The sequence below is a fragment of the Cibotium barometz genome, chromosome 30, assembly GCF_041138505.1.
Source record: "Cibotium barometz isolate CiBa-2024 chromosome 30, ASM4113850v1, whole genome shotgun sequence".
Taxonomy (NCBI): Eukaryota; Viridiplantae; Streptophyta; class Polypodiopsida; order Cyatheales; family Cibotiaceae; genus Cibotium; species Cibotium barometz.
Genome location: NC_141075.1, coordinates 27732284 through 27754813, shown reverse-complemented (window position 1 = coordinate 27754813; position 22530 = coordinate 27732284). Strand labels below are relative to the sequence as shown.

The following is a 22530-nucleotide window of genomic DNA, read 5'->3' as shown; positions in this document are numbered from 1 at the left end:
TCAAACTTGCGGATCACTTCACTATCACTGATGTCGATGTATCGAGCAGCTTTGAGGTAGACCTCCCAAAACCGATTAATGTACGTTTGCACATTATCTCCTTGCTGATCCAACTTATCCCATTCTATGCACACCTTCTTCTTGAAGTCAGTGGGCAAAAATTGAGTTCTAAACATCTCCTTGAACTCCTCCCAAGTTTTTGGATTGAGATTCCTAGTAACAAGTGTTAGATACCAATTACTAGCAACTTCTTTAAGATGTATAGCTACCTGATGGAGTTGACATTCTTCTGAGAAGTTCCGGTTCTTGAAAGCCAAATCAAACCCCCGGATGAAGGCTAAGATCTTTGAGATGTCACGGTCCTTCCCATCAAAGTATGGCAGTTTCACACTTCGATCTCCCAGCTTGCAGGTCTCTTTCTTGTCTTTCTCCTTGGTATCTTGAACAACTGCCTTTTTCACCAACATGGGTGACTCTGTTAGTGATATATTAGAGGAAGCTATGATGTAGGGCTCCAAGAAAACAGCTTGCCCAGATGGATCGGGACCAATGATTCCCTTCTCATAGAGGTATTCCTTTGCAAACAGCATAGGATCACCTAAATCTGATTTCTTCACATAATCTTCAAAATGAGATACCTTGGAATGGTTGATGGCCTTCTTTGACACCACCACTTGCATATCTGGATTGGTTAGCAGGTCCTCCATTTCTTTGATTTGGCGATGGAGCGCCTCCTCACCATAGGCATGAGAGTTACGCATTATTTCTTCATTTTGGCCAAAGGATCTTGAAGTTCGTGGACAATCACCACTTTGCCTTGTTTCCCTGTCAGCACCACCACCTCTTCTTCTTGAAGAAGAGACTTCCATTGACTCACTAGGATGAGCCAGCGATCTTGATCTCTCTCTGTGGGTTGACATCTTCTTCTTTAGCAGCAAAAGGCTTGTGCCCAAGGATTGTCTTCAATCACCAACAAGGTAGGGAAGATAACACCGCTCTGATACCACTGAAACTCGTTGAGGTTGGGTAACAAGCTTATCACTGCTAAGTCACATTAATCCACTTTTAACCATGGCTGAAAATTGAAGTAAAACTCGTGAATTTTCAGCCAACAATACTTGAGCCAAATAGATGGAAGAATAAATGAGAGAGAGAGAGAGAGAGACGACACAGCATAGACCCGGAACGGCCGGGCCCCTTCACAGGAATATGAATTATTTCTCCAGAATTTTACAAGTGTATGGGCTGATTTGATTCAGCATGGTACCGCCATCAAACAAGATAGAAAACAAAACCTGTGGAATCTCTTGGTTTATATGTGGTGGCCTACCACACACACACAAGTGTTGGAGAAACTCACCCGTCTGTGTGCCACCCCAATGGCCTACCAATGGGTCACACAACTGGTTCTCTTGTGGCAATGATGCTCATAAGAGTGAAGTCCTTTGATGAAGAAAATCAGCAAGCTCTTCTTCAACTCTTCAAAGCCTCTTCTTGAGTAGCACCTCCGTCTTCACATGATAGTCTTCTCTCTTAAAAAATGGTTCTCTACACTTGGTAGAGAAGAAGCTAGTCTTCTTGCCTTCCTGCTCTCAAAAATGCACAAGTTTACATGAACTCTCCTCCTCCAAAATGAAGGGAATCACCTCCTTTTATAGGTGAATTCCTTTCTAAAAAGCTTTCTTAGTTCAAAATAGAAAAAGATTACACATGTTAGGTTACATGGGAAACTTTTACACATGTTTTAGTTTGCATGGGAAACTTTTACACATGTTCAGTTTTGCATGGGAAACTTTCCTTTGTCAACAAATAGAAAGAGTTAGTTCTCTTTCCCTCTTTGGAAAATAGAAAGAGATGCTTATAACTCAAATTCTAAAACGAATTTGCATTTGTAACTGAAGAGACAGTTGCTGAGATGGCTTGGGTGAGTCGCCACGTCACCTTAAAAAATAAAAATAAAAATTACCCGGGTTGTTTTCGACCGCTCCGATTCCGTTTCCAGTCTCTATTTTCCCAAAAGATGAAGGGAAAGGCCTCAAAATCGACCTCCAACTTAAAAGGTACATATCTTGTAAAACTATCAAAATCGAAAGTAGTTTAAGTAAGAAAAATACTTAACCTCCTGCAAAATACAAGTTGCTAGATCAGCAACCAGTATTATGCACAAGTTCCATGCTTTAAGATGAATGCCTAAATGTTCAAGCATTCTCAAAATCAGCATCCAATGCAAGATCTTCAAACACCTTATTGTGTATGTGCCTAAGGTGAGTACCATCCGTTCCATACACTTGTATCCATCTATACGCTCTCCCATAATGGTAAGAGTGCATAGTCCACCATGCTTATGAAGCATGTCCAATCATACTTCCCCACTTCGGGATGGAAGCATGTCCATTCATGCATGCAATATTATGCTCTCCCATTTCAGAATAGAAGCATGTCCAATCATGGTTCCTTGGAAAAGAACACATGTCCAATCATGAAGTCTGCCATGCTAGGTCAGGCAACATGTCCAATTTTTATTAACTTCAAAATTCTTGATACAAAATTCCCTGTAAGCTGATTAGGGTTTTGGATTGGAGATTTCTCACAAATACAGGTGGGTGACAGGCCCCGACCCACACCTGCCCACTATTGGAGGATCAGGGCCATCATCTTACACCATGAGAGGATTTCTTGATGCTAGCTCAGCTTTACCACTCTCAGTGCCATGTTGCGGCGCCCCATGCAGGATATCTTATGCAAGCCTTATCCTCTTTGTACATAGATCAGCCCTTTAGCCTTTTCTCTCATTTTAGTACCCATGATGATGTGTTCCATAGACATGATGTAATCCTTTTCGTCTCATAGGTCATTTTGGACTTTTGTAGACGTTAATATAACTTTCTTTCTTTCTTTCCCGTCAGCGCTGTTGTGGATAGCCAAAGGTATGTTGTGCTTAGTGAACACTCCCAACCATTGCGCGGGAGGGGGTGGCGGGGAGGGTTTGTGGTCGAGGATTGGGGCCAAGCCACTCCGAGGGGATGGAAGAGTCCATGTTGAGGCCAAGTCTATCCCTTAATCATATCCTAGTTAGGCTCCTGTCCTCGGCCTCCAGAGACAATTGCCTGAAAATAAGCTAATCTCTGAGTGACCGAGCGGGTGTCATACTTAGAGCTCCCCATGATACGTGTGGGCGAGCCAAACAAACCAGGGGGTTCAAGATCAAAGGTTGATGGAGGCGCTCCTCGAATACAACTGGAGTGGACTATTGAAGGGCCAGCTTGAGGTGATCCCAAGTGCGCAATAGACTGGCGGCAAATCTTTCCTCAAATGTAGGGCTAAAGCTACAAGCCCGCGTCTCACCTTCCAGGATATGCCATCCAAAAGAAGGCCACAAACTATTAACTTGCCTCAAAGGACACGACTCTTAACAGAGGGATCGATGATGCCCAAGGCCCTCATGTCGCGGGTTGAATGATCACTCTCTAGGACACCTTGGCCCTCCCGTCTCATCGCTACCAGCCGAAAGAAAGTTGTGGATTAACCGTTGAACCTGACTAATGCAAGCCCGGGAGAAGGCCCAGCAAGAGGTGATGTACCACATGGTGGCGAGAAGAACTTGGTTTGCCACCACAACTCGGCCAGCTAAGGAAAGCTTGGTTGAACTCTAGTCTAGCAGCTTCTTCCAAATGCTCAGAAGAAGAGAGGCTAGCTATTGCGCTGGGAAAATATTGATACCAACCTGGCATCCAAGGTAATGAACTTGAGTGCCACTCGGGATCCATTGAAAAGCCTCCACTGGCCTCCACTTCGGGGCGGGTGCTGAGCCAACCCGAAATCCACATGACTTGTGTGTAACATGTAGAAGCTTCGGGGGAGATTGGTAACTTCAATGCTCAGAAATCAGCACACTTTTCACAACAGAATTGACGCACAAAACTGAATGAAGATGTGCAGAAAATAGAGAGAGAGAGAGGAAGAGAGGAGAGGACACAGTATTGGGTCCCAAATATCCTCTGTAGGGCCGCCGGCATGGATGGTGTATTTGCTTTATTAGAATGATGTAAATCTGAAAGAAAATACAGGAAAACTTGACCTTTCTTGGCTGAGAAATCTCTGCCCTTGACTTGCAGTCCTTCACCCCTTTGCGTTAGCAAGCCCTTGGCTGTCCTGGCCCTTTGGTTGCTTGAGCACTTGGTGAATTACGAGATAACTCAATGGATTATGGGCTCACCTATTTATACTACCTATAAACGGCAATCAGCCAGCATTATTCCAAGCGGCCAGTTCTAATTTTGTCCCACGACTGAATTATAGCATTAAATGCTAGAAAAATCCAGTAAAAAGCTGCGCTTTTCTTCATGGCTGTTGGCTGGGCATCAGGTGCATGAATACCAAGGGGCTGGACACTGTTTTGCAAGCAGTTTGGGGACTGGGCAGGCTGTATGGGCTGCCCCATACTTGCCCTACAGCCATACTTGCCCTACAGCCATACAAAGGCTGCATATCTTGTATGTTTTCCCCTAGCCTGCCCCTAGGGCTGTCCTACAGCCCCTCCATGGCTGGTGTGTTTAGCCAGGGCCTTCTTGGCCCTCGTGGGGGTGGTTTCACACTATCCCCATGCCCACAACAAGACTTGGGGTAGCCCTATGGGCTGGCCCCTTTTCCTAAAAGCAAACCCTAACTACCTACACAATGATCTGGCATCCAGTACCATACCACATACACAGAATCACTGTCATCATTCCAAAGGGAGACTCACAGCGCAGACTGGCACTGTTTCATGTGCAGGACAATGCACACCTGACCTTGGACTCCTACGCAGGACAATGCACACCTGACCTCAGACGACTAGGATGGATCCCTCGCTGACTCGTCCCAGACTGGGCTCACATGGGACCAGTTTACCATCCCAAGTCCTGCACCTTTTGTACAGATATGTCGACGTGGCATCTAAATGCGGGATGCACGTGACATTGTGCGAGTTGATCTGCCCTTTGGATGCTCGGCAAAAGATCTCTATCACCTCGACGATTCTCTGGAGATTCCCCTCATCTCTTGATAGGTATGCTGCTGTGTCATTGACAAACTTTAGATTGAGCAGCTCCTCCAACGCGTGGATGGGAAGATGCAGCCCTTGGAGCCCTATCTTCTGAGCGGCAAGAAAACTCCTCATGGCCTCAGCTACAAACAAAAATAGATAAGGTGCGAGTGAACAGCCCTATCGGACCTAGTGAGAAAGTGGAAATCTGTTGTCTCTAGCTCCCTGAACGAGAACCTGCTGGTTGTGAGAAGCCAAATAGAGCCTAGAAACACCTTGGACCCATGCCTCCGGAAATCCCATCCAACACATCGTCCTCTCTAGAAAGCCCCAATCCACCCTCTCATAGGCTTTCACAAAATCCAGAAGGAGAACTATAAGATTTTGCATATAGCTTTGTAGAATATGTGCTATGAACAGTCCACCAATGAGCTATAGGGGCTAGGCATGCTGGAGCTCGAAGCCAATATTCATTATCCCAAGTGATAGACCCATCGGCAGCATGCCGCCCTTCTAGTCATTTGATGGATCTAAATGATGACTTTCCGCTCAATCAGCAGATCTCCTCCTTTGGCTTCGCTCCACCGATCTTCTATCAACATGTTTCTTTAGATCTCCAGTAGATCGAGCATACTCCAATAAGAATGTATTAATATCGCTCTAGTTGGGGGTAAAGAAATAGAAGCTTTTGACAATGTATGGACCATCTGTGGAAAATATTCTGCCCCCCCTCGAAGCAATCTTCTTTAAGACCTGATAGTTTGTCCTTCCTCTGCAACTATAAGCTCCGATTAGTTGTTCTCTCCTTATCTAGCTGCTCTACCAACTGCTGGGTTTGCAGAGATATATCTTCATTTGTCTTCTTCAACTGCTATACTAACCCTGTAGGACTGAAAGAAGCTCTTGAGGATGAACCGGCTCCCGATCAAGTTCTTCAAACTGTCTGTCCGCTCTGTCAGCTACTTGTTCTCTTTAGAGAGCTTTTCAGTTTCATCCTCAATACCCCTTGAGCTGCAGAAGAAGACAATCACTATCATCTTTTTTAATTTCAAGCTCCTTCTGCAGGACAAGGACATGCTCTCTTAAAGAAGAGATGTCTAAAACTGCCAAGGGATCATTGACTGGCCAGAATGAGCTTCTGCTTATCCTTCGGACCCGTCCCCTCCTCTATTGTTCGTTTTGAAGCTAGCGTGGCAAGTTTCAGCTTCCCCTCCAGTAAAGCAACCTGTTTTTGTAACATCTCCACGTGGTCTTGCAGAAAACTCTCAGAAAAATTAGGTTGGGATCCACCAGTAGAGGATTTCTCCGTTTTGGGCATTTCTGCATTCGTAGGTTGTGGACCTCTGCCAGCATTTGTTGGATGGATTGCTTTACCATCACCGTCTTTACCCTTATCACCATCTGAACCAGGCTAAAATGGCCGATAAAGCACCATGGCTTTACAGGTGGGCAGCAGACGCTCCATTGCCTCTAGCAGGCATTTTTCGATATTATCATAAGAGTTGCATTACGTCCGCCAGCCCCTTGAGCTCCTAACTGTCCCATTCCTCCACCGTTACCATTATAAGCTCGGTATACTCATCTTTTTCTTCAATGGCAACCTGGGCATCACAACGAGCTTTATACATGTGTTTTTGCACTTTATCCGCATCCGCCAAAGCATGGATCTCCCGGAGGGTTTCAAGGTAGGCTGTCACCACCGCTTTGACCTGCTGCTCATCCTGACTTTTGGTGTTAGAAAGGCTTAGCAATTCTTACGCTGCTTGTGTAAGCTTGAAGTGAATCTCGACCCTGCAATTCGTTAGCCATCTGACTTTATTCTTGGATCTCTCAAGCTCAGTGTCCTTGTTCCGAAGTTGCTCTTGTAAGTCAAAGATCTTCACAGTTTTATCATGGCATTCTGCCAGAGCTGACCCGAGACTCTCGGCCATCTCGTCCTTTAGTCCTAGTGTGGTTCTTAGCTCCAATGCATGTGCTTTATGGAGCTGCTCAAGTGTAGTTTTTTGTCCACCACGTCTACTAACTGGATTTGTAAAGCTGATTCCCTTTCTTGCAGACTTAGTGATGCCTAAGCCACATTTTCTAAATCATTCAAAGACCGCTCGACCCACGATTATCGAATTTCACAAATAAAAATTAAGAGGATCAGGGCAATCATACGAAAACCTCTACTCTGCCAACCTCCCCTCCGATTTGAGCTTCTCGGCTTTGACATCCCAGGGGGTTGGAACTGTCTCCACCACAACCACATTTACTAAATCCGTCAGAGATGGGCTAGAAGGGCCAGCGTCTTGGGTGGAAGTCAGCTTCCGCCTGTTGTTCTTCCCAATAGATTTTCTAGTAAAACTGCAACTTTCTTCTCCCCTTCGGCATGTTTTGCTGTTTCCATGTCTGCAAGCTTCTCTGCTTCTCCAGGTTTCTCTTCTTCTGCCGGTTTCTTTGCTTTTGCAAGTTTCTTTGCTTCTACAGGCTTCTCTTTTTCTACAAGATTATTTGTTGCGGAGGTAACCACCATCTTAGTCTTTTAATATCTTTACCATGGGTGTCCCAACAACATGGGGTAGGCTCCGACGTTTTCCTCCATCTTCATAACCAAAAATACTATGGAGTGCTCACATCCAAAAATATGGATTTCCACCCCGCGTATTAGCCCCAAGGGCTTGACTTGCGTCTCGCCTTTGATATGCCATTCTTACTAAGAAAGGAGTGGGTTCTAATTCCAAGATCCCCAACTCCTTCCGCATGGTGTTTGAAATGATGTTTACACCAGACCCACCATCTGGAAGAACTCCAAGAATACGCCGTGCTTCTACTATTATTGTTACTTCAGTGTCCCAATCCGTGCTTTTACTATTATTGTTACTTCAGATACTGTTGTATCCCATTACAGTGGCTTTAGAGTCAACATCCACCTTATCCGTATGTACCACTGGATCAGCTAGTTTGCCCAGGAGATCCTTTGGATAATTTGCTACAAGGCTCAGTAACTGGTCCAGTGTCATATTGATCTTCATGTGCTTCAAATCTTCCTATAAATCATACTGTGATTGTTTCCCACCATTCGTCTAGCTTTTTGGTTGATAATTTTGGCTTGCGGATTCTGCCTTCAAGTGGTCAGGATCTGGTGTCGTCTGTTTTCCGGTTATCTTTGTCTTAAGTGTTGCCTCCGGACTGTCCTCCACTCTGCAACCACCATCATCGGAGCACCAACTAGACAGAGTGGGATGGGATCGGCCTCCCGGACCATCCACGTCACTTGCTCATGTATTTGTTGTTGGTCTTGCCATGCAGGTTTTTTTTCTCTAGGGTGAGGGAATTCCCCCAAGCCCTGTGAACCGTTGTTGCTTGTGGGACCGTGTCACCACCAAGGCCACTGGTTCTTCCTCCTTTTCACTGATGAAATCCAGAGGAATAAGCACCATACAGGATGGGCACTATTACTGTTGAGTTTGTATCTCTTGCTGATGTTTTATCCATATAGGGCACTTCGTCTTGCGGTGTCCCAGCCACCGTCGACATGGTATCCTTCTGGCGGCAGATTTCCATTGCCTCGACTGAAGACACGACGGGGAGCTGGGGCTACTGCGACCATTGCTCCTACCTGAGTGATTGGTTGTTGCATTGGTATGATTGCTTGGATTCCAAGGTGGATGTGAACACATTCTGATTTAAATCATCTGGTTGATTTTGATTGCCATTGGAGTTCCATCGATTTCCAAAAGTACTAACGTCAGTATCAGGATCCTTTCCCCTTGAAAATAGGGTACTTCGTTTTCTCATGATGTTGTGCCATTTGGAGAGGTGGCAGACTGCCAATAACCCCAAAGCTTGATTCGACGGAGGGGGTCACGGAGCCGCCAGAGTCATCAAAAGAACTCCGGTTATCAACAAGTTGGCGGCGACATGAGTATCAGCAGGGCAGAATGGTAGATCATCCAAAAATTGACTTCCATCATGAAGAGATTCCGCTCGACTATGTGGCGGCAAACTAGCCGTGCCCGGAGTGTCCACTGACCTCCGCAATACCGACGAGTTTGAAGAATTGATCTGCCTTGTCCCTGTCACTCGTTGGTGTCAAGTCTCCTCCCACGTCAGGGTGTGTTGGTGTCAGGGACATGATGGAGATGCCCTAGCACAAGGACCGCCATTAGCCAAAAAGTAAAACACCATATCATAAGGAGGGCTGCCACGCCATCACCTGCCTGTGAATAATGAAAGGAAGAGGAGGATCACCAAAAGTGTTGGGGGTCAGCCAACACTTACTGAGGTTTGCACATGAAACAAAGATAAAGTAGAATGCACAGAAGAACACCAAGACATAGTTGTCTAATTCTAGAAATAGTTTGTATTATTGTAAAAGTGTAATCATCTTCTCGCTTACAATGAGCGCCTTGCGCATGAATATATAGTTATCACAGCATGTATGCCTTATTTCATCTTCGCGGTTCATTAATGTGAATCTGCCTAAAACTATGAGAGAATGTTAGCCACCGCTAACAAGGCTGGGCTGCAGGATTCAGATGCCCGGAATCGAGGGCAGCAGCAAGGCACTGGTAGTCTCATGGCCTCCCTTCTCAAATTTTCTCAGATTCCTAGAAGAGGCTGTGGGACAATTTTCAGCCACGAAAGATCACTCTCAATTTGTGGCAGCTCGCACAGCGGAGTTGGGTGCTTGGCACTTGGCTCACGTTCGGACATAGGTCAGCACTCTATTCGAGGTGTGGCCATCTGCAGGAATTTTAACACCATTTCCTTTGGGATTGCCCGAAGACTCAGTAGGTTTTGTTTCTTTTTTTTTTGACTGGCCCAAGATCCTCTCGTAGCTATTGATTTTTCACCGCCTGTAGGCGCTCAATTATCCGCCCGTAGGCGCTCAATTATCTGCCTGTAGGCGATGCCACTTAGGAAGCACCAAGGGGGGTTTTGAACCCAAGGCCTCTTGGTCCTTGACAAATACCTTCGCCACTTGAGCTATCACCTCATTGGCAACGCTTAGCAAGTTTGGCAACGGATTCTCCGCATTTTCACTACATACCGGGCCCCCTCCCGCACAGTTACTTGGGCCACCGAGGCCAAGGACGCCATCACATATGAGGAGGATGGTGGGGGACTCGCCCTGCAGGTCTCTTATTTCCATATTTCTGCAGTACTAGTTCTAGCTCCCTCCACTGATCATTGGACTCCCGGTTCCAGACAGAGATGGGAGATTTGCAATTATTGTTGTGTGGCACATTTGGAGAGCTCGCTGTAGAGCAAGGCCATTGAGGGCTCCTTCACCCTGCCAACGGAGTCCATGTGGAGCATCTAACTTGATATCATTGATACCCTCCGTGGTGGACACTGGGGGAAGCTTTGGGTGGCTCTGACCGCATGGGGAAGCATCATGAGGCCTTCTGGAGGATTTGGCATCACAGTCCTTTTCTCACTGACAGTGGTGGTGAGCCCACTTGGCACTATAGACCACCTATGTGGTTGTTCCCCCCCATTGTATGAGATAGCCTTCACCACTTAGACCGGCCAAGCTGGGGGGAAGAGCATCCTTCCCCTTTTCAGTTTTGTTGATTCTCGCTCCCCTCTGTGGAGCTAAGTTTGTACTTAGCCATTATGGTTGTTTTGTTTGGTAACTAATAGAAGGATCTCTTTCCCTGGAAAAAAAAGGACGTCTCAGAGGACTTCTTCTTGGCACTAAGGCATGGAAGGAATTTCTCATGGAGCAGCAGGTTATGAAGTGTACTCCGGTTAGGGGAGGTGACTCGATATACAGCCCACGTTTTATCTTCTTGGAGGCACATCATTGGCCCCCATCCTCCCCCTTGGTTAGATTCCTTCTTCGGGCTTGGGATTGCATGACGAGGTTCTTGGTTCACATACCTCCACGGTTAGGAGTGTAACATGCGGAAGCTTCGGGGTAGATCGGTAACTTCAATGCTCAGAAATCAGCAAATGTTCACAACGAGAATAACGCACAAAACCGAAAGTAGATGTGCAGAAAGAGAGAGAGAGAGAGAGAGAGAGAGAAATGAAATGAAATGTTATATTAACGTCTTCAAAAGGCCATAATGACCTATGAGACCAAAAAGTTACATCATGGTGGATCTGATACAATGTCTGGATAAAAAACCAGAAAATGAAAAAATAAAGATGATACTACTGGCACCTAGAAAATTAAACTGGAACTGGAAGGTAAACAAAAACCCTTATAGGGTGTGAATATAGTGAGGGGGGGGGGGCGGCGGTACGCTATGGAGGTGAGTGGAGTACAGTGAGGGGATACAATATAATGTGGGACGGGGGGGGTACACTATGGAGGTGCCTCCATCTCATAATATGTGCCGCATCGGACGCTGGCGGATCTCCTCAATATCCTCTGTGGTCAGCACCCTGACTGGGTGTCCCGCATGTCTTGCAAGAATAATCCGAATCCGCCGTTGCAACCTCTGTCTATGCTGGGATGGCCTCCTCCGTAGTCGTGGGCGTCTGGACCACCCAAGCTCAATCGCACGATCAATGAGAGAGAGAGAGAGTAGGAGAGGACACAGTATTGGGTCCCAAATCCCCCACCATGAATGGTGTATTTGCTTTATTAGAATGATGCAAATCAGAAAATAAAGACTGTACTTTGACTTGTTTTGGCTGAGATAAATCTCTTCCCTTGACCTTCAGCTTTCACCCTTGCGTTAGCTTCTCCCTTGGCTGTTCGGGCCCTTGAGTTGCTGCAACACTTGGTGAAATCTGAGATAGAATGACTGAATTTATGGTTTGGGTTTATATACCCCTTTCTAGTCCTGGTCGGCCAGCTTTTCTGGGTCGGTTTGCTGAAAAAGACCAAGGACTAGCAGTAATAGCATTTAATGCTAAAAAGGCTATTGTTTTCACACCTACTATTGCTGGCCACTTGCACATGGCCATGGGCAATGCCCAGGCTGCTGGGCAGCCCTGCGCAAGGGTGTGGGACTGCCTCCCACGCCTGGCCAACTGGCTGGTTAGGGCTTGTAGCCCTGTCGGCTATACGGCCAGGCCCCTAGGGCTGGCCGACAGACTGCCCAGCCCACACTAGGGCTGGTGGGCAAGGCTTGGGGTCTTTCTATCCCCCTTGGGGTGGCTCATAGCCTTCCCCATGCCCAGACTAAAAGCAAACCTAATTTCTACATAGAAGTCTGGCATCTGGTCGCAAACCAAACATAGAGCAACTGACATCATTCCAGAGGGAGACTCCCAGCGCGGACTAGCACTGCTTCATGTGCAGGACAATGCACACCTGACCTCAGACGCATGTTCAAGACAATGCACACATGACCTTGGACGCATGGAGTAGAACCCTGGCTGACTCGTCCCGGACTGGGCTCACAGGGGACCAGTTTTCCACTCCAGGTCTTGCACCTTCTTGTTCAGATATGTCCACGTGGCATCCAAGTGCGGGATGCATGTGACATCCCCTTCTGCTTAACTTGACGGAAGCTGTATAGCCTCCAAATAGTCCATCAATAAAGCCAGATAGTCGTTGAAGAACTCTTTGTCAAGCCATACCGCTTCGTGGGTCCCTCGATCCTGAAACTTTGTGAGGAACTGTCTTTGTCTTCGGCCTAAGCCATGCTGGAAGCAGTGCAAAAGGATCTATTCTGGAACCATCACTTCAGCTTCATCAATGATATCCGGTTCCACTTCGGCTTTCATCTTTGAAGGGATCGGACCTGCATATGGTTTTAACCAACTGACATGGAACACATCGTGCATAGTCCAGCTCCGAGGTAGCTTCAACTTCATTGAAACCTTGTTAATCTTTCTCTCGATGGGAAAAAGTCCGAAGCTCCTGAATGACAACTTTGGGCTTCGCTTGCCCACTTGTTTCAATCTTTGCTTCATGATCCGAAGATAAAACCAATCACCTTCCAAAAACTTCATATCCCTTCGGTCTTTGTTTGCCTGTTAAGTGTAGGCCTCTTGCGCTTTAGCCAACTTGTCTTTTACTGACTCCAAAATCTCCTGGTAAAACTCCGTCAATGTGTTCGCTTCAGGTACTGAAGACGAGTATTTGGCCAATAGTGACTGGAATGGTCAATAGCGACTGGAATGGTCTTCCAAACACTGCTTCATATGGAGTCTTGCCAATAGCTGAAGAAAAAGAATCATTCAAAACAGCTTGAACTAAAGGCAAATATGATTCCCACTTACCTTGTTGATCGTGGACATAACACTTCAACATATCAAAGGCCAACTGGTTGTGGATTTCTGTCTAGCCGTCCGTCTGTGGGTGAAATACATTGGAAAAATTCAATTTAGTACCAAACTTATCAAACAATGTCCTCCAAAAATGACTGGTAAACTTGGCATCTCGGTCTAACACTATGGTCCTAGGGATCCCGCCAATTGGGTACCAATGCCGAATGAACAAATCGGCAACATCTTCAGGGGCACATTGGCCCTGCATGGAATAAGCATAACAAATTTGCTAAATCTATCAACTATAGTCAAGCACTAAGTATTACGCTTACCCGGATTGGGAGGCAGATTCGTGACAAAATCCATCAATATATCTTGGAAAGGTCCGTCACGAATTGGTAAGGGCTGTAACAACCCTATCTTCTTCCCCCGAGGAGCTTTCATCTTTTGACAAATATCACAGTGTTGCACATATACAAACACATCTCGCCTCATCGTTGGCCAATAATATTGCCGTTCTAACTTCTCCAAATTCGAATTCATGCTCCTATGACCACCGGTAATGGCGTCATGGGCATCATGGAGGAGAGCTGCCCTGAACGACTTCATGACACACAGTCGGCCTTTGTAGAAAAGCCAACCATCGCGTACCAAAAAGTGGCATGGTCCTGTGGCATCCAATGCATGTTTCCACTGTGTACCGAATTCCTCGAAATCTGCGTACGTGTGCTTCATGTTGTCTAATCCCGTACCAACAAGGTTGAGTCTAGTGGTCTGAATCAAAGTCACCAAAGCATCGGCCACTGGATTGGCCTTTACTGGAAGGTACTCAATCATGCCACCAAATTTGTGGAATATCTGGCTCCAGCAGCGGTGTCGGTCACTCCACTGTGCACTTGGCATTGTCTAAATCCAGCGTAATGCCTGATGGTCAGTGTGAACCTCAAAGTTTCCAATGTTTCAAGGCCTGAATAACTGCGAGGAGTTCCCGATCGTAGATTGAGTAATTCTTTTCCACAGGCAATAACTTACGAGACATGTAAGCTACTGGGTGGCCATTCTGTTGTAATACACCTCCAATTCCGATGTTACTCGCATCGGTGATCACTTGAAGCTGCTCGTCCCACGAGGCAAGCGCTAGACAAGGCGCTTCTGACAAAGCCACCTTGAGGTTCTTGAATGCCTCCAATGCTCGTGGAATCATTCGAATCCGTTGCCTTTTAGTCTTGACACCCTTTAGTAGATCGGTGAGATCCGCTGAGAGGTCAAAAAACTTGTCTATGTGGGTGGAGTATGCCTGGCATATACCCACAAAGGATCTGATGTCATAAGCAGTCTATGGTACTTCCCGATTGACAATCTCGGCTACCTTGGCCGGATCAAGTCGAATGCCTTCTGCACTAATTATATATCCAAGGTAATGAACCTCAAACAAATAAAATTCCGACTTCTTCTCATTGACGTAGAGCTCGTTGCTTTCCAACAACTTCAGGACTTTCTCCACATCAATGTCATGTTGCTCAACCGTAGCTGAAAATACCAATATGTTGTCCAGAAATATGAACACACACTTTCCAATCAATTCTCGGAACACCTGCATCATCATGAGGTTGAATGTGCCTGGGGCGTTCGTCAAGCCAAAAGGCATGACCACAAATTCATAGTGGGTCCGTCTGCAAACATAAGTTTGAAATTTTATTGGCAAACTGAAGGACTGGTTGCATGTTTTGACGTGCTCCCCTAAACTCGTCTTCGAGTCGTTCGAGGGACAAGAGTCACTCTGAAAGAGGTGGTCCACAGGAGTCTGAAAACCAACCACACGAGTGAGATTTTTTTTTTTTTTTTGGTTTCTTGCTGAATCTTTACACTTGAAGTAGGCTCTGATACCACTCTAACATGTGGTCTGGGTAGATCAGTAACTTCAATGCTCAGAAATCAGCAAACGTTCATGACGAGAATAACGCACAAAACTGAAAGTAGCTGTACAGAAAAAGAGAGAGAGAGAGACAACTCTAGAAGGTAGACTATAACCTAAGACACTTTGGCGGGTCCGCACATCTGAATTTGGGTGGTCCAAATTTAATTAATGAAAAATTGGAATGGAACCAAGAATGGCTAATTTTTTTGTGGTTTTTTTTTCAAATTTTGAGCGTGTCTAATACAAATAATTTGATGGTGATAGTATAAGAAGTTCTCTATCTCTTGGGAAGTAAAAGAAGTTATCCCTTAGATATTGTGGGCCATATCTAATTATAAAAAAAGTAGGTGACTTAGCTTACGAGCTTTTTCTGCCTCCTCATCTTAAAGTACATAATGTATTTCATGTCAGCCTTCTTAAAAAGTATATACCAAGCCCGAATCATGTGCTTGATGATGATGAAATCTTAACTTCTTCAACCCAAGGGCAGATGAAACTCCAACCTGAAGAAATCCTTGATGTTTGAGAAAAGATTCTCAAGAACAGAATTCTGAGAGAATTATTGGTCAAATGGAAGTTCTATCCTTTTGAAGATGCCACCTGGGACAAGAGATGTAAAAGAACTGTAAGGATTGGAAAAAGATATTATAGAAGTTGGATTGAAAAGTTTGACTAGAACTCTTCAAACATTTTTAAAAAAACTTGGTCTATTGTTTTTTAAATGTTTTTTAGTAAAAAACGTTTTATTCTATTGAAAAATAATTTTGTGAGAAAATTTCCACTTTTGTGACTATGAGATAATTTTGTACATGGTGCCTTTATTTATCTCAATGTGCTTCAAAACACATTTTTTAAAAGCTAAAAATAAAATTACTTCTTTTTACTTACCTACTATGATATTATTGACAATAGATTTACAATGTATAGTTACTCGTTCTCTACTTTTTTTTCGGGGAACATAATTACCTAGATACATATCTATATTATGGGAATTACCTCCATAGAGTTATCATCATCTTGGTCATACATGACCTAGTTTGGTCTCCAAGGTAGAATCTATACACAAGACACATTTACATGCACAACGAAATTGCCTTTGCATATCATAATTGCATCATTTTGTTGACGATTAAATGAATATTGAGATTCTGCACACAAAATGCATTATAGCTTCAGCTCAATTGTAGCCACTTCTAGAGATTTTCCTTCTTTCTCCGAGGCACTACTGTTGATGCTGCACCTAAAAGTTTCTATTCACGGATGCCTGAAGTTTAAATCTTATTCACTTTTTTAATCCATCAGAATACGTGGCTGAAATCAATGTCATCTTCTAACCAAGAGTTCAATTGTGGTTATGCTAGATATGGCCATTATTTATAGCTGTTGGAACAGCCGTTGGATTGTGTGGTTTCACAATGGCTCGTTCTATCACTTCACATCCGGATGTTAGGTTTGTCTATCATACTCTCCATGCTTAGTTACTATTTATTTATTTTTTGAGAAAAAAAGACTTCTATTAAGTAAAATAGAATCATACAAAGGAGATCTCAAGCCAAAAGGTAGGGCGATCTCAACCAATTGGGGGTATTTATTTATTTTTTCAGAAAAAAAGATTTCTATTAAGTAAAATAGAATCATACAAAGGAGATCTCAAGCCAAAAGGTAGGGTGATCTCAACCAATTGGGGGCCCGTATGAGTGCACGAGAAGAAAATACCATGGTTCCATCTCATAAATCTGCTGCGTTTTGTCTGTGTAGCTCTAGGGCATCCTTGTAGGCGGGCCCACGTGAACAAAAGAGTGTGTGAATGATGTCATTCCATATACTGCAAATACACTGGGTTTCATAAACTCGAATAACCTCAAAGGCCTCTCAGAGATCCCGATGAAGTTGGGCTAGGAGGCAGTTCTCTCAAAGCCACAGTGACTTTGAGAGGTGATGGATCAACGTGCCAAGGAAGCCAACTATCCCAACCCACTATGGGGGTTGAGGGAATCCTCATCGAACATGGAGCGACTAGGAAACAAACGATACTGGTCTTCGGCTATAACAGCTATTTGGGGAGAATGTCCCTGCAAAGAAAGGATCACCAGGGGAACATCATGCCACAAGAAGGAGGAAACCCACTTTGGGTCAAGCGGAGAGGCGAGGGGAGTGAGCCATTCTAGGGGAATGGTCGAGTCAATGGTGAGGCTGAGGTGACCCTCATCTCTACTCCGACGGTTGTAACCTTAGGCCTGGATGTGTCTAAGTTTTGGAATTCCGGTGTAATCCTGCCAGACTGCCCTAACACGTGTAGGGTCTAACTGACAGCTATTCAATTGAAAGTTGACAGGTATTGACAGGTGTTGATAGGTGTTCGATTGACAAGTGTCCAGCCAACAAGTGCACTAGCACACCATCAGCAAGAGGGTGATGTACCCCTAATATTGGCAATCAGTGGGCCGGTTACACTAAGTAGAGAAGGTGATGATATTGTTCGAAAGCAGTCAGCTCTATGTCAATGAACAGAAGTTGGAGTTCTTCTCGATCGAGGTACATAACCTTGGCTTTATCATTAGCTCCATGGGTATTCGGTCGGACCCTAAAAAGTTCATCGAAATACTGAATTGGGAAGTCTGCATTCGTAAAGGCCCCATAGGACCACTTGATACACAAGCTAAACACACAAGGTTAATACATATAGAAGGGTGCAGGCAAACTCACCTCCCAAATATAGATTCCATTAAGAATCACCCCTGAGCTAGGGGCCAGGGTTCCACTCCCCACAGGCCGAGCCAGTCAGCCCTTGTGTTCCACACCACTAGAGCTTGTTCTAAAGGACCTTCGGCAAGACCGCCTATGAACCACCATGTCCATGGTGGCAAGAGTCTAATCTAGGCACAAACCAACAACCAACTCAATGACTAAATGAATCACAATAATCCATAAGTCACTTATATAATGGCCACTACCGCTATAAATAACAGTCATGCTATAAATAGCCAATAACCATGGATTATCAATAATAATGAACCCTAGCCACTTTAACGTGCATGTGGCATTCTCCTAATCCGAGGACTCCCCAACCTTACCAGATTAGGCACTAATCTCGAGGATTAGTGTTAGGTATATAACATACTTCCCCTCCTGAGAACTTTCCTCTCTAGGAAACAAAATTAGGGAAGCTTTGCTCTAAACTAGCAACTATCTCTCAATTCGAGTCCTCCTAGAATCACACTCCTCATTCATAGCCGGACACTTTTGTGGCCCAAACGGCACACCTACTTATTGTGGATGAACCACTTGTATAATGAGAAATCTTGGAACTACTGAGGGGATCAATCAATTTTAGTGAATCAAAGCAAATGTTCTTATTCTTCATGTCTGGGTATGCCTCTTCTCTTCGAGTGCTCTATAGAAGTGTCATCTTGCCAATCGCCCGTTGCTGTCTCTTGGGTGCATGATAAGCATAGTGTCTTGTCAGAGTGGTGTGAGTGCGTAGTGGAGCGAGGCAGTGCAGCCGCATGTCTCCCTAGTCAAGTAGCAACTCCTAGAGGCATACTGCCATTGAGTGAACCCGTGACACAGTCTGGTGTCACAAACCCTACTGTGTCGGGTAGCAAGTTCTACTACAGATACGCTAAAATTTCGTGATCTTGCTTGCAGGGAGCTCTTGACAATCCAGAGTTCTTTGTGAGTTCTAGAGTCTAGTGTCGCATGCCCAACACACGCTCACATGTTGGGCCCAAGTCCACTGAAAAGCCCCTTATCCAAGAAAGGGATCTAGTGAGGGATTAGGAAACTGCACTCATTATACATGGAGTACACACATGTCTACTCATTATAGAGAGTAGCCACCTAAACATGGAAAGTCTTCCATGAGTCAGCCATGAAAGCTTGGGCCATAAGCTCCAACAAAAGGTAACAATGTATAATATGTCAAAAAGGTACAAAAGTTGTCCAATAAGTGACTTATATAGTCACTCACTCTAAAGATGTGTCCACACTAGCCCATGCTAAAGATCTATGTGCCTAAAACCCCATGCGTACATGTGCAAGTGGAAAACAGCTTTGTTATAAACCATCCCCTCCTACAATGATTCCATCCTCGAAATTGAAGGGTGGTCATGCATGGACCACTGAGACTATCACTACTGTCCTCGTCCATTTCCATGGAGAGACACACTTGCTCCCCAGAAAATTTGGCCAATGATGTACAATCCTGACTCTTCTCAAGGGCATTCAGAGCCTTCTCTTGCACATCATCAGATCTACCAAAATCATCTTCCCTGGACAAGGTATTCCAAAGGTCCAGACTTGGCATAGATCCAGTAGAAACAGCTTGATCCAGATCAGCAGTACTTAATCTGACACATTTTCTTGAGCAAAAATGGCAGAATCATCTACCATCTCTGAAGCATTCAAAGCACTGCTGCTTTGTTTAGGACAGACCAATATTGCATTATCTTCAGGCCGAGAGGACGCCTTATTCTTGGGGGATGGGGAGTTAACAGGGTCATATATTATGTAGGAAAACACCTCCCTTGTAAGACTGTCAACATCCATGGCTTCAATATCCCCTGTAACAAGGATTGGAGTTTTATCAAGGTGTAGAACCTCCTCATTCACCCTCTTGAAATCCACTTTTTCTTCCCAAAATGCATTATCACGTACCTCATCTGAATAATTCCCTGCTTTCTCATCTGCCAAATCCTTGATGTCACCGTTAGGAATGCCCCCCAAATCTTTGGCAGGAGTGCAAGGAGATAAGATTCTTGAACTTCTTCTGTGACATCATAGCATAAGAGCACTTGTTAAACGCCGTCAGACCATAGTGAATGTCATTGTTTGTATGCAATCAATTCTTCTCTGAGAGGATCTACTGGCTCAGCTCCACACTCTACTGCAAGGCAAAAGAACCCGGTAGCTACTGCATGCTTCTCCATCGCTTCAGCTAATTTTATTTGATCCAGCCAGTAAAGAGCAGACTTGAGCACCCTGCCCCGTTTCTTGTCACCATAAGCTGCAGGTGTGGGGGGGGAATTTCTCAGAGCCAGAAACCAGCTTTTTTGTGCAAATCGACAGTAGTCTTGCGAAGCTTACCTGTTTGCTCAGATGCAGGGGGCTGTTTCTTGCCAGGCATCCCATAAGGGTATATTGCTGTGCCTTTATTAGGGGTTACTGCTGTGCCTTTACTGGCTACCACAGCTGTGTGGGCTGGCACACACTTGGATGGTGGTCCGCATAGTGTTCCTTGAAGAGAACTTGGCTTGGCTTCTAGGGCAGTGATACCGCTTGAAATGGAATTGCTGTTATCTGCCTTCGGGCCTGCAAACTTGGAGGCAACAAAATAATGCCTGGATGCAGTGGGGGTTTTGTTCATGCGCTTTCCATTCACCTCCTCTGTTTTCTTTGTCATACTCCAGAAATCCTGCTCAGTTCTAAACCCTTGCAGTTATCTCACAAAAAGAAGTGTGAAGCGGCTCTGGTTGAATCTTCGACCTTGATCTTGCTAATGCAAGGTAAGGAGTCGGGGGATGCATGATGGCGTGTTGCTGCTGCGACGCTGTGATTTGCGAGTTGTGTGGCTTCAATCGATCAATTCGAAATGGGAAAAAGGCGGAAAGATCAGAATAGGAGGAGGATAGAGACGAAGAGGGATGGAAAGAACGTGAAGTGAGAAGACGGCAGAGGTTGCCATGAAGGCTGTGCTCTAAAGCTTCGGCTGCCTAAGCAAGGATCTAGGCAAGGCTTTTGGAACCTTCCAAGAGAAGTTTCCCCATTCTGTCATGCGCAGACTTCTATCAATATTCTGGAGTTGTTGCTGTTGAGGTAACATGGCTTGTGATAGCTGCGTAACAAGAGTCGTTGATGGGAGGTGCGCTTCAGCCCAATCACACTGACGCCTCAACCTCCATGATTGAAAAGAAAGAGAACACCGTCACTCTAGCAGGTCGGGTTGCCCAGGTACACTAAGAGGATATGGTGGTTCACTCTTGGACAGTATGTCCATGGGGTCCAAGGATAGAACAGTAGGAAGAAATGATGGCATAACACACTTACTTAAGCAATACTTAATTAAACTGGACAAGCAAGGAACAGGAAAGGAACAGTGCACAAGAATAATGTACTCCACTTGTATTACTACCAACTACCAGTTTCAATCACCACTCACTGCACCGTGCACACTCAGCAGTGGTCACAGTGAGGGGATAACACACTCCTTAGGATGGAATGACAAAGTGAACGTAGACCTCGAGTACGATTGAATAGCACAGAGTTGCCTTGCAATGGACAAGGTGAAACTATAGAATAGCCTATATCCCTTTTGAACGGGGTAAAATGCCTTGTAACTCCAGAGAGTCACGAAGATGCCGTCGGTGACTGTTGGTGAGCCTTCTATCTTTGAAAGGTGCCAGGTGCACCTAGGTGTAGCGACGCACATCTCCTTTCTTGGGGTGTGGTGCCTTGAATGCCTTGGAGTGGTGCGCTCTGGAATCTTCACACTGAAGTACCGAGGCCGGTTGGGTCTCCCGCACAGCAGCCATCATTGGAAGTTGTTGCTTGATAATCATACTGAACCATGAATTGCACTGCACGGAATAGATAATGGCTGGTGTCTTGGCCCCGTCCCCTATGATGCCCACAATCCCTCATTGTACTATACCTTGTCTGTTCTCTGGAGAGTCAGCAGCACCTTTCTGTTGCATGTTCACTGTTTAAGTCCAACATCCGCATCATCACTGGTCTGCTACCTGATTTCAAGGGGACATAGGGAGCTGAGGACCGCGGATACAAGGTTGAGCAAGTACATTATAAGGGGGAGCAGGCTGAATGCAGGATGGGAAGGACCAGGACGCGATAAGTGCAGGTGAGGTAAGGGGGTCACTGTGGAGATAAGGGGTTTAGTGAGGTGATCCAATGCCGCTACCCTGCCTGCGGCTGTGTTGCTGCTGTACCCTTCTCAGGGTAGAGGCCATGCCATCATCTTTGCACAGAGTGGGATCCATGCCCCGCTTCTCCATCATGGACCCAAGCAAGAGCAGAGAATAAGGGCGCAGACCAAACGGTTGGTGAGGCGAGGGTGGGGCCCGTGATGGAGGCTGAAGCCTGCTGGCAGTGACCGTGAGGCGGTGAGGGCATGAATTTGTCCGTGTGTGTGAAGGTGTCAAGTGGAGGCTGCAATTTGTGAAGGGTGAGTGGTTGAGATGGCCGGCGAGTAATGGGTATACCCGCCCTATGGTATGAGGGGGCGAGTGGTGGGTGTGCTGAGGATGAGCGATTGCAGGGGGACCAACATTTGAAGGGTGCGAGGGGGTCCGATAGCATGTGGAATCAGCAGCCTTGTACAGTCTGGATCGGTGTGGATGGTGAGGACACGGCAAGCAGGCCATGGTGGCCGCAGCCAGAGCATGACGGCATGAGGTGTAGGCAGTGGTGGAGAGGG

General features: G+C 45.6%; 1 protein-coding gene and 1 long non-coding RNA gene across 3 annotated transcripts in view; one reads left to right on the top strand and one right to left on the bottom strand.

The window, feature by feature from the left end:
• Window positions 1–22530, top strand: part of LOC147621341 (uncharacterized) — a 57187-nt gene that overhangs the window by 17857 nt on the left and 16800 nt on the right. Inside the window, exons 1-2 of one of the 2 annotated variants that reach the window (XM_086824074.1) lie at window positions 6532–6708; window positions 16463–16551. In XM_086824074.1, the coding sequence (XP_086680200.1) occupies window positions 6685–6708; window positions 16463–16551 (113 nt within the window). In that variant the 5' untranslated portion in view covers window positions 6532–6684. Of the gene's footprint in view, window positions 1–6531; window positions 6709–16462; window positions 16552–22530 lie in introns of those variants that run through there. The other variant, XM_086824073.1, reaches the window with a different exon arrangement.
• LOC147621342 (uncharacterized) lies at window positions 18996–19891 on the bottom strand. Its single transcript, XR_015269812.1, has 2 exons — window positions 19758–19891; window positions 18996–19663 (listed from the first exon to the last, which is right to left on the bottom strand). It is a non-coding gene; the product is annotated as an uncharacterized LOC147621342 (long non-coding RNA).